The 13,958-nt window shown below is 38.4% G+C and overlaps 1 protein-coding gene across 1 annotated transcript in view; it reads right to left on the bottom strand.

Moving 5' to 3' along the window:
* Window positions 1-77: 77 nt before the first annotated feature.
* The window catches only part of LOC106142766 (NACHT and WD repeat domain-containing protein 2), a 31,746-nt gene continuing 17,865 nt past the window's right edge, over window positions 78-13,958 (bottom strand). The window contains exons 18-33 of the mRNA XM_060951595.1: window positions 13,114-13,283; window positions 12,229-12,448; window positions 11,364-11,576; window positions 10,398-10,458; window positions 8,791-8,943; window positions 7,844-8,031; window positions 6,641-6,770; window positions 6,057-6,172; window positions 5,483-5,634; window positions 4,700-4,918; window positions 4,097-4,301; window positions 3,581-3,725; window positions 2,994-3,156; window positions 2,447-2,578; window positions 1,785-2,009; window positions 78-1,381 (exon numbers count right to left, since the gene is read on the bottom strand). Coding sequence (XP_060807578.1) covers window positions 1,237-1,381; window positions 1,785-2,009; window positions 2,447-2,578; window positions 2,994-3,156; window positions 3,581-3,725; window positions 4,097-4,301; window positions 4,700-4,918; window positions 5,483-5,634; window positions 6,057-6,172; window positions 6,641-6,770; window positions 7,844-8,031; window positions 8,791-8,943; window positions 10,398-10,458; window positions 11,364-11,576; window positions 12,229-12,448; window positions 13,114-13,283 — 2,637 coding nt within the window. The 3' untranslated portion in view covers window positions 78-1,236. The remainder of the gene's footprint in view (window positions 1,382-1,784; window positions 2,010-2,446; window positions 2,579-2,993; window positions 3,157-3,580; window positions 3,726-4,096; window positions 4,302-4,699; window positions 4,919-5,482; window positions 5,635-6,056; window positions 6,173-6,640; window positions 6,771-7,843; window positions 8,032-8,790; window positions 8,944-10,397; window positions 10,459-11,363; window positions 11,577-12,228; window positions 12,449-13,113; window positions 13,284-13,958) is intronic.

Genomic DNA, 13,958 nt, shown 5'->3' with positions numbered 1-13,958 from the left:
GCTACATTTAAATAGGTTGACATGTATTGTATTGTTACTACCGAGTAAAATTACATTTGAATAAAGACATATACTTTAATAGATTTTCATTTTATTTGTACTTTTTGAATGGAGGACTAACTTGTACTACCGAGTCTTGAAGAATGGTATAATGGTAATAATAGAAATCATAATAACATTATAATTTGGTATTCTGTCGAAATACATTTTTATATAATTATATTTTTTTTTAACAAATTACAAAGATTGCGTTAGCCTCGAAGTTCGAGACTTGTGTTACGAGATACCTACTTACTCAATGACACCAATATTTTATAATAAATACTTAGATAGATATACATCGAAGACAAAGAACAATCAGATAAAGTTCATTTCTGATCATGCCCTAACCGGGATTCAAACCCGGGACCTCCGAATATCTCATCGATTTTACCATATAAAAATGTGCACACCATTTTTTATAGAAGAATTCAATAGAAGAATTTTACATAATGCAATGATTATGTAATCTAATAACTAAATTACGTCTGTGTAAAAAATACTTTTTTTATATCTCAATAATATAATTGTGCTGAAATTATTTATACTATCAAATCACAAGCAAATCTAATAAACATACTAATATTAATGATTTCAATCACAATAAATTAAATATATTTTTGAATACCAACTACAAAACTAAACTACAATACTACGTAAGAGATCCAATAAGAAATGTATTTCAAAAAATCTTTCGTCTTTTCAGAATATCACAGACCATCGTTTTGAGTTATTTTAATCAAATAAGAAGCAACTATAAAGGTACATGAGTTATATTAATATGTTTATGTTAGTTAAAAAAATAATCGAAGGAACTCTCAAAAGGTCATTATGGCAAGATTAAAAATGGCATGTAAGAATATAAAAGACCAAAAGATCTATTCAATGAGTGAAAATGGGAACTTCGGAAGACCTTGACAAATGTACTCTTCGATAAAATCGAAGAGGTTATCGTGCTATATGTCTTTACCTTTTTTTAATTTTAATTTTTTTAATATAGGGTGCCTTTAATCAATCAAGTTTTTTTTTAAAGCAAAGACATGCATGGTTTGTTGCAAGTGAAAAAAATTTGCCTCTTTCTACTGCTTCTGGAAGGAGGCGTATGTGTATATATAAAACACGTAAGACTATTTCAACGATACGTGTCAACTTATTTGCTTAAAATAACTCTGACATACAATCATTTAACGATTTCCTTTACTCGTGGGGATCAACAATATTCAGAATGGTGAGGCAGCCATCTTGTGATCCTATAGCTAGCGCTTTGCCCCCGTGTGCGCTCGCCACGCCTGTCACTTCAGCCGGAGCCCTGTATTCGGCTACTATTTTCCCGTCAACCGTTCTATAGAAGGCAAAACAATTTCAGTCAAAAATATGGTAGTGAAATTTCGACACTTATAAAGGCTAATATAGGCTTAAAGATAGAATTGAGATTCAAATAGTGATAGGTTGCTAGTTCATCGCCTATAAGAAGAATCCCAAGTGTATAAGCCTATACCTTAGTCGCATTTATGTCATCCATGGGAAAAAGAGTAAGTGGTCTTATTCTTTTTTATATTGGTGCCGGGAACCACACGGCACGGTGAATTACAGCAAACAACTTATTAATAAATAGAGGGTATTTTCCAGGAACCATTTGCCACCTATCAAAACCACTTTATAGTACCAAATATTTTTAACGAGTTGGTGAATTAAAATGTTGACCTTAGATTAATTTTGGCAACGCAGAATCAAATTTTACTTACCTGAAAACTCTCAGGGTCTTCCTTCCGCTGTGATAATAGAACACGTACTGATCATCGGAGCTGAACATCGTGATGATGGAGAATACACCTTCAGCAGCTCTAGAGATGAGTGGTTCGACGGTAGTCCCTCGTTTTAGTTCTATCAGGTCAAGTCCACCTCTTGAAGGCGCGCAGAGTCCAATTTTTCCATCTTTGGTGCATAGTCCGTTCCAGCGTGGGACTAGCCTGGCAAGTTTAAATTATATGATGCAATATATTTTTATATAAACATTATTCACCGAAAATACGTTTCGTAGAATTTTATTTCTATAATCTTGTTTAATTGTTATTATCAGAATTTATGTTGGTAATTAAAAAATATCAATTTAAAAAAATATTTAGCTATTTATGAAAAATAGAAAAATTTCGGCGAAACATACTTGCAATGAAAATAACTAATTTATTGAAAAAATTAAGTTTAGTTAAGTTATTTACAAACAAAAGAAAAAATTCGGCGAAACGTATATATCACAGACCATCGTTTTGAGTTATTTTAATCAAATAAGAAGCAACTATTAATGTACATATGAGTTATATAAATATGTTTATGTTAATAAAAATAAAAAAAAACAACAATAAAAAATTATGATTTTTTAATTGTTGTTTTTTTTTTTCATACAAACCTGACATGTCTCTTGGTCTTGATGTCCAGGATGCCAGCCTTGTCATTCCCCACCACGGCCACCCACAGCGGCTTGTGGGGCAGCGCCACTATCGACTGGATATCCTTAATACCACTGTTCTTGATTGGGATCCTGAAATAAAAAATGTTTTATTACAATCAAATTAAATTTTGTATACCTACATATGTTATATATAATATAACTTTGTGTTGAAAAAAAAAGTGCCGTGTGGTTGCCGGCACCAATAGAAAAAAAAGATAGGACCACTCCATCTCTTTCCCGTGGATGTCGTAAAAGGCGACTAAGGGATAGGCTTATAAACTTGGGATTCCTCTTGTAGGCGATGGACAGGTAGCCACTATTTGAATCTCAATTCCATCTTTAACCCTAACAGCTGAATGTAGCCTATCAGTCTTTCAAGACTGTTGGCTCTGTCTACCCCAAAAGGTATACGGACATGACTATGATATACGTATAATATTTATTCTCCATCGTCATCTCCCTCAACGTCTCGGATCATTCTTCATTCCTACTCGTCAATACTCACCTGTGCAATCTAGCACCAGTCCTGGCATGAAACACGTGGAGACAGTCCCGACTGGACTTGTCCACTCCTGGAGCCACGACATGATGCTCATCCAGAGACACCACGGCTGCTCGATAACCCATACCTCTGACCTCGTACTCCGCCGTGTAGATTTTCTCGCCGTCTGTTCAAAATGTGACAACAATAATATGAATGTCGCTTTATAGTATAAAGCATAGTAGCTTTCCGCACCTGTACCTATGAATGTATGTATGTATGCTTGGATCTTTAAAACTAAACAAAGGATTTTGATGCAGTTTTTTTAATAGACTGACTCACTCAATCCAGGATCCATGGTCAAGGGCTTACCCCGGGCCCTCTCCAGAGTGGTGAGGATGCAACCGGGCATTTGACTGTATGTACGTATGTATGCTCAGATCTTTAAAACTATCCAACAGATTTTGATGCAGTTTTTTTTATAGCTTGACTCACTCAATCCAGGATCCATGGTCAAGGGCTCACCCCGGGCTCCTCTCCAGAGTGGTGAGGATGCAACCGGGCTTAAAGTCAAGAGGAAAAATTTAGATAAAATTTGAAGAGTTACCCACCGGGTATCGTCCTGGCTACAATAGCAGCCATAGTTACATTTTCAACGTTGTCTGTGCTCGATTTCATTGAGATGGTAATGAACTTTGTGCCGTCTTCTAGAAGGAGGACCTGCTTCACGCCCTTCTGTTCTTCTTTGAATATTACCTGAACGAAATAAAATCTATATTTTTTTACACAAAGAAGAAGCATAAGCATAAGAAGCATAGTGCCGTGTGGTTCCCGGCACCAATAAAAAGAGAATAGGACCACTTCATCTTGTTCCCATGGATGTCGTAAAAGGCGACTAAGGGATAGGCTTATAAACTTGGGATTCTTCTTTTAGGCGATGGGCTAGCAACCTGTTACTATTTGAATCTCAATTCTATCACAAAGCCAAACAGCTGAGCGTGGCCTATCAGTCTTTTCAAGACTGTTGGCTCTGTCTACCCCGCTAGGGATATAGACGTGATCATATGCATGCATTCATGCATGCAACATTTAACATTATGATCTTTAACAGACGGAATACAACCGACCTGCTTTTCAGTAGTATCCCAAATAACAACATTCCCAGATTCAGCCGTAATAACATTTTCTCCGCTCGGCGTTATCACAGCGTGGGTCACTATAGCTCCAAGTGGGGCGTCAGCTAACTGAGCTATCAGCTTCCCAGTGCTGGTGTCCCAGAGACCCCAACAGCTTCGGGTCACAGTCGCTGCTAAGCGTTGATCTCTGGCTAGGCTGCAATTTTCAGCATCATTTTCAATATCATTCAGCAGTCATCAATCAAAAGATCATCAAAATACCTATCTACCTCCATTGGCGTTCGCTTAAAAAGTCAGAGATGATTTGAAAGCTGTGCTTTTATGATATTGAAATTTAACGAAAGACCAAAATCCAAAAAAATTCATAATTTTTTATTCATTATTATAGGATGCTATATATCGCTTAATAATTGTCGTATGGTTTAACAACATTGGTTGACGTCAAATAAATTACTTAAAAACTAAGTTTACTGCCGCTTCCAAGGCGTCAGTGCAGAAGAAGCGGTAACAAACTGCACTGCAGCATTTTTGAGCACCAATATTGCTAATAACAACTGCTAGACGTTGTTTGCACAATAAATTTTAAATAAATACCTTATGGAATCAATCGGCAACTCCTGCCTGTCAATCTTGTGAACCATTTCGAAGATATTGTCTATGTTCCAGATCTTGACAGTCCTGTCTATGGAGGAGGTGATGACGTTGTTCCAAGACCCCACGGTCAACGGTTCCAGTTGCACTATCCTACCGAAGTGAGCGTCGAGAACTTTGATCAACTTTGTCGTTTCCAAACTCCAAACGTATAGATTCTTTCTGGAATACATTCATGAACAGAACTTGAAGTCATTCATATACTAATATGTACTTTCTACTTCGAATAATTTTATACAAATTTACAAGGGATATAGACGTGACTATGTGTATGTAACATATAGTCACGTCTATATCCCTTGCGGTGTAGACAGGTACAACAGTCCCAAAAAGACTGAAACGCCACGTTTAGCTGTACCTATGGCTTCATGATTAAATTGAGATTCAAAATAGTGACAGGTTGCTAGCCCATCGCCTAAAAGCATCCTTAGTTTATAAGCTTATCTCTTAGTCGCCTTATACGACATCCATGAAAGAATCATTAGGCCGAATACAATTTTAATTCTAAATAAGCCCAAACGTCAAGAGTACCCGAAACCGCCGAGCTTGCATGAAGAGAGTAATGAATGTGGATGAAGCGAAAGAAGTATGCAGAGATCGTGGCAAGTGGAAATATGTAGTCTCAACCTACCCCTCCGGGAAAGAGGCGTGATTTTATTTTTATGTTTTTTTTTAATAAATTCAAACCACTGGATTTAGAAGTAGAATAGTATTTAACAGCAGTACCTGACGCCAGCGACGGCATAGACATTGTTCTTGCTGATCATAAAAGAGTTGGAGAGCGTCATCTTGGTTGAAATGTTGCGAATTGTATGCGGTAACTTCAGAACTATGCCTTGAAAACGCTGGTCCTTTTCTTGAAAATCCTGTTTTTCTTCCTTTAAATCAGAGATTTATTAGGTATTTATTATTCATAGTTAAGTACAAATTCTATTGATGACATCGTTCGCAGAAATTTAATGTACGCGGCCCAAAAAGATGACAGAAAAGTAACATACCTACATACATACATATGGTCACGTCTATATCCCTTGCGGGGTAGACAGAGCCAACAGTCTTGAAAAGACTGAATGGCCACGTTAAGCTAAAATAGTGACAGGTTGCTAGCCCATCGCCTAAAAACGAATCCCAAGTTTGTAAGCCTATCCCTTAGTCGCGTTTTTCGACATCCATGGGAAAGAGATGGAGTGGTCCTATTCTTTTTTGTATTGGTGCCGGGAACCACACGGCATTTGTACTATGATGATGACTGTAAACATAATGTGGGCATCTGCTGTGGCGACCAAATATTCATACTGACCTCTTCTATATCTTTCTTATGTTCTTCTCCTTTCTTCTTTTTAATCTCTACTTCGTGCTTATCTCTCGGAATTGTGTTATCAAAATCCCATACCACAAAGCTGTAAGTTGTTGTTGCTGAAAACACGTATTGCATAATTTATATTTTTGCCGTGTGGTTCCCGGCACTAATAAAAAAAAAGAATAAGACCACTCCGTCTCTTTCCCATGAATGTCGTAATAGGCGACTAAGGTATAGTCTTATAAACTTGTGATTCTTCTTTAAGGCGATACGCTAGCAACCTGTCAATATTTGCATCTCAATTCTATCATTAAGCCAAATAGCTGAACGTGGCCATTCAGTCTTTTCAGGACTGTTGGCTCTGCCTACCCCGCAAGGGATATAGACGTGACCATATGTATGTATGTTTAATCTTTTGATTTATTATGTCACTTATGTTTTAAGTCTTTATTTGGCGTTCTAGTTTGTTTGCAATTTAATACCATTCAAACTAGTTGGCCATGTAAAGTTTAGGTTAGTGCGGACCTTGTTTGCTTTGTCATATCTTGGTTGAGAAAGGAAGCTCTATAAGAAATATGTCTTACCAAGTAACATCCTATCTCTCCTCCCACGTTTCAGTTGTAGCATGGCTTCGGCTGTGTCGGTCTCACGATGTTGCAACTCCTGACACTTCACCCATTGAGATTCTTCAGCGTTCAGCTCAAATATTGTTATCTAGAAATACATAATATGATGTGTGGTTCTCGGCATAAATAGAAAAAAGAAAAGGACCACTCGATCACTTTCCCATGGATGTCGTGAAAGGCGACTAAGGGATATGCCTATATACTTGAGGTTCCTCGTTTAGGCGATGGGCTAGCAACGTGGCCTTTAAGTCTTTTCGAGACTGTTGGTTCTATCTACCTAACCTAACCAGATATATCTCAACATACATACATATAATAACGTCTATATCCCTTGCGGGGTAAACCGAGCCAAAAGTCTCGAAGAGACCAAAGGGTAGGTTCAGCTGTTTGGCTTAATGATAGAATTGGGATTCAAATAGTAACAGGTTGCTAGCCCATCACCCAAAAGAAGAATCCCAATTTTATAAGCCTATCCCTTAGTCGCCTTTTATGACATCCATGGGAAAGAGATGGAGTGGTCCTATTGTTTAATTGGTGCCGGGAACTACACGGCACAAATATACAGATATCTCAAATATTCAGTGATTATAATTAAACTGTTATAAAGGTTTTTTTCTGATGCAAATGTATATTATCTGATTCTCTGAAAGATCTGATAAATGAGACTAGTTAATACACCCTCATATCAGTTTGTAAATACATTGGATGTGTCATCTTTAAATCATTATCAATAATACATACATAAAATCACGCCTGTTTCCTGGTGGGGTAGGCAGAGACTACATCTCTCCACTTCGATCTCTGCATACTTCCTTCGCTTCATTCTTAACTCTCTTCATGCAAGCTCGGCGGTTTCGTGTACTCTTGACCTGACCCATTACCAGGACGTCCTTAATTTGATCAAGATACGTTCGTCTAGGTCTTCCGTAATTATCAATTAATTTATACATACATACATACATACATAAAATCACGCCTCTTTCCCGGAGGGGTAGGCAGAGACTTCCTCTTTCCACTTGCTACGATCTCTGCATACTTCCTTTGCTTCATCCACATTCATAACTCTCTTCAAATGCATGAAGGCTCGGCGGTTTCGGGTTTAATTTTTATTATTAATTTTTCATTAATTATCAATAATTCTTGTAAAAAGTCAAGGCTCACCTGATATCCTCTATCAGGGTCACTGGTATATATTTTAGTCCAAGTCTTGTCCAATGCCATGGCGCCTTTACACCTCAGTGGCTTCATCCAAGTACCATCTTTGCAGAACTGCACTAGTAATCTATCTTCGTCCAAATCTCCACTCCACATGACCAGAACGAAGTTATCCAGGTCACGAAATTCCATTGCTGAGGGAAAAAATTAGATTATAAATAAATATATATGGGACAAATTAGATTACATATTAGAGAGATAGACAAATTAGAGAGATACTAACTCAACGATACTATATTTTATAGTAAATACTTATATAAATAAACAAACAGCAGAACGTGGCCTATCAGTCTGAAGTTGGCTTTGTCTACCCCGCAAGGGATATAGACGTGATCATATGTATGTGTGTATGAACCCCGCGTCTTTATTCCCCGATACCTAAAACTTGGGGATATTCAAGAATTTAGCATAATCAAGGTCAAATAATCTTCCAAATGTATGTATGTATAAAGAAAGTATTAATCTTCTACATAAGCGAACTGTAAAAAATCCACCAAACAGCTAGACGTGGCCTCGTCAGTCTTTTCAAAACTGCTGGCTCTGTCTAACCCGCAAGAGATATAGACGTGATTATATTAATGAATGAATGAAATAAATGTATTTGTTTGTGCGTATCTATCGGATATTATCGATAATTACAATATCACCAACTGTTTTCCATTGGAATGTTATGAATGTGAATGAAGCGAAGGAAGTACCTATGCAGAAATCGTGGCAAGTTGAAAGTCGTCTCTGCCTACCCCTCCGGGAGAGAGGCGTGATTTTATGCATGTATGTATGCATCCTCACCATTCTGGACAGGAGTCCAGGGTATGCCTTTGACCATAGAGCACCCTCTTCTTCTCTTCTCTTATCCTTCTTCTTGGATATTTTAAAAATATCCAAATACTCACAGAGTATTTCCCAATTGGCGTCATCGTACGGCGCCGCATCAGGAGCTGGTGATGTCTTCTCGTGTTCCCCTCTCATGGAGTACTGCACCCAGGATCGAGGGCCGTAGATCACCATGTGGTGGTTCAGGACAGCTACACCTCTTACTGTTTCCCCTGATAAGGAAGATTAAAGTTATTAGATACTAGCTGTGCCCGCGACTTCGTCCGCGTGGAATACTTATTTTGGGCATCATTGAAGCCCTTGAGGGTGAATAATTCTCCCCGTTTTTTTTTTCACATTTTATATTATTAAGTTGAAGAGTTTGTTTGTTTATTTGTTTGTTTGAACGCGTTTATCTCAGGAACTACTGGTTCGAATTGAAAAATTGTTTTTGTGTTGAATAGACCATTTATCGAGGAGGGCTTTAGGCTATATATATATATATATATGTATCATATCACGCTGCAACTATTAGGAACGAAGAAATAATGGAAAATGTAAAAAAAACAACGGGGGAAATTATTCATCCTTGCGGGCTTCAATGATGCCCAAAATAACTATTCCACGCGGACGAAGTCGCGGGCACAGCTAGTATTGAATAAAAAAAAGAACTTTTAACACAGATCGAGCCAGCTCCAAGGTTTAAGAAAATTCCTTAGTCATCTTTCTTTGGAGAGAATGAGGGTGTAAAAAGAGACTTAGGAACACGCATAATTAAGAGAGAAAGAGAGAGAAGAGTACTCGATTTTGCTACAGTATAATTCTATGTGTTTTGGCCGTGTGGTTCCCGGCACCAATACAAAAAAGAATAGGACCACTCCATCTCTTTCCCCTGGATGTCGTAAAAGGCGACTAAGGGATAGGCTTACAAACTTGGGATTTTTTTTAGGCGATAGGCTCGCAATCTGTCACTATTTGAATCTCAATTCTATCATGAAGCCAAATAGCTGAACGTGGCCATTCAGCCTTTTTAAGGCTCCTATGTTGGGCACGGACTTTTTAATTATTATGACATAGCTACATATAGTACATTATTTTTAAGCTAGATAGATAGATAGATACATAAAAGATTTAATCACTATCACAATACATTTGTATGTTACATAAATAAATAACAGTAATAAACAATGTGAATGTGCAATGTGCGTGCATGTACCACGAACAATGGTGGACCGTGAAAATGGTCCTAAAGGTATTATACATACTAAAGAGAAAACTGAGAATTAAATAGCAAGTCTTCACCATTTTTATTAAACTTACAAAGCTGGGATTTTTTATTAGGCGATGGGCTAGCAACCAGTCACTATTTGAATCTCAATTCTATCATTAAGCCAAACAGCTGAACGTGGTCATTCTGTCTTTTCTTGAAAAGACACAGCCAACAGTCTTGCCTGTTGGCTGTGTCTACCCCGCAAGGGATATAATGTAGACGTGATTATATGTATGTATGTCGAAATAATATTGAGCCTTTGTTGGCAGAGTTGTGTGGCCAATCAGTCTTTTCGAGACTGTTGGCTCTGGCTAACCCGCAAGGGATATAGACGTGACCATATGTATGTATGTATGTATTTTTATTAAATTCGAAGTTGCTATCTATCACTGTACAGAATTTCTTTATCTAAATTACCTTCATCAAGTGGATTGTTAATTGTGATGTATTCACTGGTCAGCATATTGAGCAGCATTGACTGAAACGAAATTGATAAAATTTATTTATTCAATCTATACTAATATTATAAAGCTGAAGAGTTTGTTTGTTTGAACGCGCTTATCTCAGGAAATAATGATTCGAATTGAAAAATTCTTTTTGTGTTGAATAGACCATTTATTGAGGAAGGCTTTAGGCTATATAACATCACGCTGCAACTATAAGGAGCAAAGAGATAATGGTAAATGTGAAAATAACGGGGATAATTATTCATCCTTGAGGGCTTCAATGATGCCCAAAATAACTATTCCACGCGGACGAAGTTTCGGGCACAGCTAGTACTAAAATAAATATAAAATAATTACTACCTACGTTTTCCCTTATTATGCCAAAATTAATACTCAGGGATATGTTTGTTACATACGACTCGTACATACACACATATTATCACGTCACTGTCAATCCCTTACGGTGTAGACAGAGCCATACAGCTGTACATGGCCAGTCGGTCTATTCCAGACTGTTGGCTCTGTCTACCCCGCAAGGGATATAGACGTGATAACATGTACGTATGTATGCATGACGAACTACTTTTTTTTAATTAATTTTATTTGATTAATCTTTTGGTTTGTTATGTCACATATATGTTTTAGCTTCTATTTGGCTTTCTAGTTTGCTTGCAATTTTATACAATACTAGCGACCCGCCCCGGCTTCGCACGGGTGCAAAATTCGGAAAAAGTCAATATGTTTATTTATCAAAATACATAAAAACCTTCCTCTTGAATCACTCTACCTGTTACAAAAAACCTCATCAAAATCCGTTGCGTAATTTTAAAAATTTAAGCATACAGACAAACAGACTAAAACAGCGACTTTGTTTTATACTATGTAGTGATTCAAACTAGTTGGTCATTGTTTTGCTTATTTTGAAGACGATACTTACAACAGAATTATTAGTCGACGCAGCGGCCCACTTATTGTCCGGGGAGAGCTCCAAATTCTGCATGATGCCTTCGAGCTGAGGACACAAGTCCCGGGCCAGGTCCGAGGTGGACAGGTCCCAGGATATCACCCTGCTGGATATGGAGACCACGTAACGTTTGTCCGAGCTGAGTCGGAAAGCGAAGACCGCGAATTGATGGCCTTCTAGAGAATACTGTAATGGAATTTTATGATCAGATTCGTTTAGTGCCGTGTGGTTCCCGGCACCAATAGATAAAGAATAAGACTACTTTATCTCTTTCCCACGGAGGTAGAAAAAGGCGACTTAGGGTTAGGATTATAAAGTTGGGATTCGTCTTATATGCGATGGGCTAGCAACCTGACACTATTTGAATCTCAATTCTATCATTAAGCCAAACAGCTGAACGTGGTCTGTCAGTCTTACAAGACTGATGGCCCTGACTAACCCGCAAGATATAAAGAAGAGTGCCCGAAACCGACGAACTTGCATGAAGCGAGTTATGAATGTGGATCTTTGCAAGTGGAAAGACGTGGACTCTGCCTACCCTTCCGGTAAGGAGGCGTGATTTATGTATGTATGTATTTTAGTTAATCATGCCATTTAACGAATATTTCATTAATTCATTCATAAAATCACTTCTTTATCCCTTGCGGGTTAGACGGGGCCAGCAGTCTTGAAAGACTGACAGACCACGTTCAGCTGTTTGGCTTAATGATAGAATTAAGATTGAAATAGTGACAGGTTGCTAGCCGTGGTCTTAGTCTTATTTGTTTCTTGGCGCCGGGAACCATACGGCACAACAATAAATAATACAAAGTCTAAGCATTAAAAAGACCAGTCTTACCTTCAGTGGCCCTCCAGGTGTATGCAAACAATGATGGCTCGGCAGCAAAGCGCAGTGGTTCTTCCCTTTGTCGTGACACTGCTGCAGTAGCGACGCTACCGCTGGATTGTGGGGTGCTTCAGGCAGCAGTCTCCCCACTAATTGTGGTGCTAACATGTCGGAGTATGTCCCGAGTATCGCGCCTCCCAGGCGGAGAGCGTCAGCTACCAGCATTAGTTCTCTGGAAGTGAATTATGAAGAATGGGAAGAAGTAAGTTGTTAGTTTCTTGGCCATGTTATATTTGTTCTTTGTTCTTTGTATTTGAAACGAAGACTGTTAAGATTTTATTATGTTAGGTATTTAAGAATTCTTTGCTAAATACTTTAAGATGTGAACTATAATACCGTTGTATTATTGGCGTACCTAAATAAATAAATAAATGATTAGGATCTTCATCTTGGCTTAGCTGATAGATAATGATATGGCCCAGTTAGGTATATCCATTTTAAGCTGGGCAGGGTCTACTAGGGAAAATGACGAGGTTACCTGTTTTTATTATTTAATACATACATATAATCACGTCTATATCCCTTGCGGTATAGACAGAGCCAACAGTGTCGAAAAGACCATTCGTCCACGGCTAGCTGTTTGGCTTAATGATAGAATTTAAATTCAAATAGTGACAGGTTGTAAGCGCATCACCTAAAAGAATCCCAAGTTTATAAGCCTATCCCTTAGTCGCCTTTTACGACATCCATGAGAACGAGATGGAGTGGTCGTTTTTTTTCTTATTGGCACGCCACACGATTGACTTTTTTTAACATTAACGTATTCTGTTTTTTCTTTTTGATACCGGGAACCACACGGCACACTAGGAGAACACCGTTCAAAGAAACATTAGGTACCTGACAGCATCCTTATGGACATGAAGCTTGGCGTCTTCGAAGTCAGCCAAGACCGCCTGCAGGGGGCAACAGTTCAGCTTGGCGTGGAGCCACTCGTAATTGAACAACACTTCGGCGTACAGGTCTTGGAAGCGCTTGGAGCGGACCAGGTGGAAAGGCAGCTCACCGAACTGAAGGGGTGCAAATAACTATGTATATATGATAGCTAGACTCGTTTTAGAAAACGTAAGCAGAGACTACAGCTGTCTGCTTTTCCAGACCCTTCATACTTCTTCTGCTTCATCAATATTCTTACATACTTACATATAATTACGTCTATTTCCTTGCGGGGAAGACAGAGCCAACAGTCTTAAAAAGACTGATAGGCCACGTTCAGCTGTTTGGCTCAATGATAGAATTGAGATTCAAATAGTGATAGGTTGATAGCGTGTCGCTTAAAAGAAGAATCCCAAATTTATAAGCCTATCCCTTAGTCGCCTTTAACGACATCCATGAGAAAGAGATGGAGTGGTCCTATTCTTTTTTCTAATGGTGCCGGAAACCACACGGCACACGTCAATATCAATATTCTTCCATGATCTTGAAAGGATGCATGAGCATCGGTGGTTGAAAGGTTTTAAGGTGTCCGTTTTAAATGCGTTTGCGCAACAAGGCACAGGTTTGAATCCCACCTCGGTCATGTACCAATGACTATTTTCGGAGTTATGTACATTAGTTTGAATACTAACCGATGCTCTTATTGTAAGGGAAAACATCGTGAGGAAACCTGCACATTTAGGCAACTGGATGTGTAACCATGATCGATCCAATACGGGTTAGGTTCCCCTGCAAGGTTGCGGAGGTCA

Source organism: Amyelois transitella, chromosome 25, assembly GCF_032362555.1.
Source record: "Amyelois transitella isolate CPQ chromosome 25, ilAmyTran1.1, whole genome shotgun sequence".
Taxonomy (NCBI): Eukaryota; Metazoa; Arthropoda; class Insecta; order Lepidoptera; family Pyralidae; genus Amyelois; species Amyelois transitella.
The sequence above is the reverse complement of the archived record's forward strand: the minus strand, read 5'-3'. Positions and strand labels throughout refer to the sequence as shown.